Source organism: Alligator sinensis, unplaced genomic scaffold (genome assembly GCF_000455745.1).
Source record: "Alligator sinensis unplaced genomic scaffold, ASM45574v1 scaffold1302_1, whole genome shotgun sequence".
In the NCBI taxonomy this organism is placed as follows: domain Eukaryota; kingdom Metazoa; phylum Chordata; order Crocodylia; family Alligatoridae; genus Alligator; species Alligator sinensis.
This window is the reverse complement of record NW_005842612.1, coordinates 697,138-697,610: the sequence shown is the minus strand read 5'-3', so window position 1 is coordinate 697,610 and position 473 is coordinate 697,138. Positions and strand designations below refer to the sequence as shown.

Here is a 473-nt window from a genome sequence, read left to right as displayed (position 1 = left end):
ATCCGCTGGACCTACAACGACGAGGCGGAGGTGGCAGGTGTGGACGAGGGCTTCGACACCCACGACATCCCCTGCGATGTGCTGTGGCTGGACATTGAACACGCAGACGGCAAACGCTACTTCACCTGGGATCCCAGCAAGTTCCCCCAGCCCCGCGCCATGCTGGCCCGCCTGGCCACCAAAGGACGCAAGGTCAGAGACTGCTTCCCCTCCAACTCTGCATCCTGGGGTCAGAGACCCTTCACCCCCACCCCAGCCGTGCAACATGCTGGGACATCTAGCTGCCAAGGGCCACAAGGTCAAGGCCCCAAATTCCCAGGTCGCAGACACCCCCAGTCCTAAAGCATACTGGGATAATTAGCCGCTAAAGGCTGTGAAGTCTGAGACCCCAATCCCAGGTCAGAGACCCTCACCCCCCAGCCCCACAGCATGCTGGGATACCTAGTCGCCAAGGGCCACAGGGCCAGAGACCC

General features: G+C 61.7%; 1 protein-coding gene across 1 annotated transcript in view; it reads left to right on the top strand.

Moving 5' to 3' along the window:
• Positions 1 to 473, top strand: part of GANAB (glucosidase II alpha subunit) — a gene marked incomplete at its 5' end in the record, with an annotated part of 7,825 nt that overhangs the window by 2,550 nt on the left and 4,802 nt on the right. Inside the window, one exon of the mRNA XM_025214944.1 lies at positions 1 to 192. This exon is cut by the window's left edge and continues 6 nt beyond it. Coding sequence (XP_025070729.1) covers positions 1 to 192 — 192 coding nt within the window. The remainder of the gene's footprint in view (positions 193 to 473) is intronic.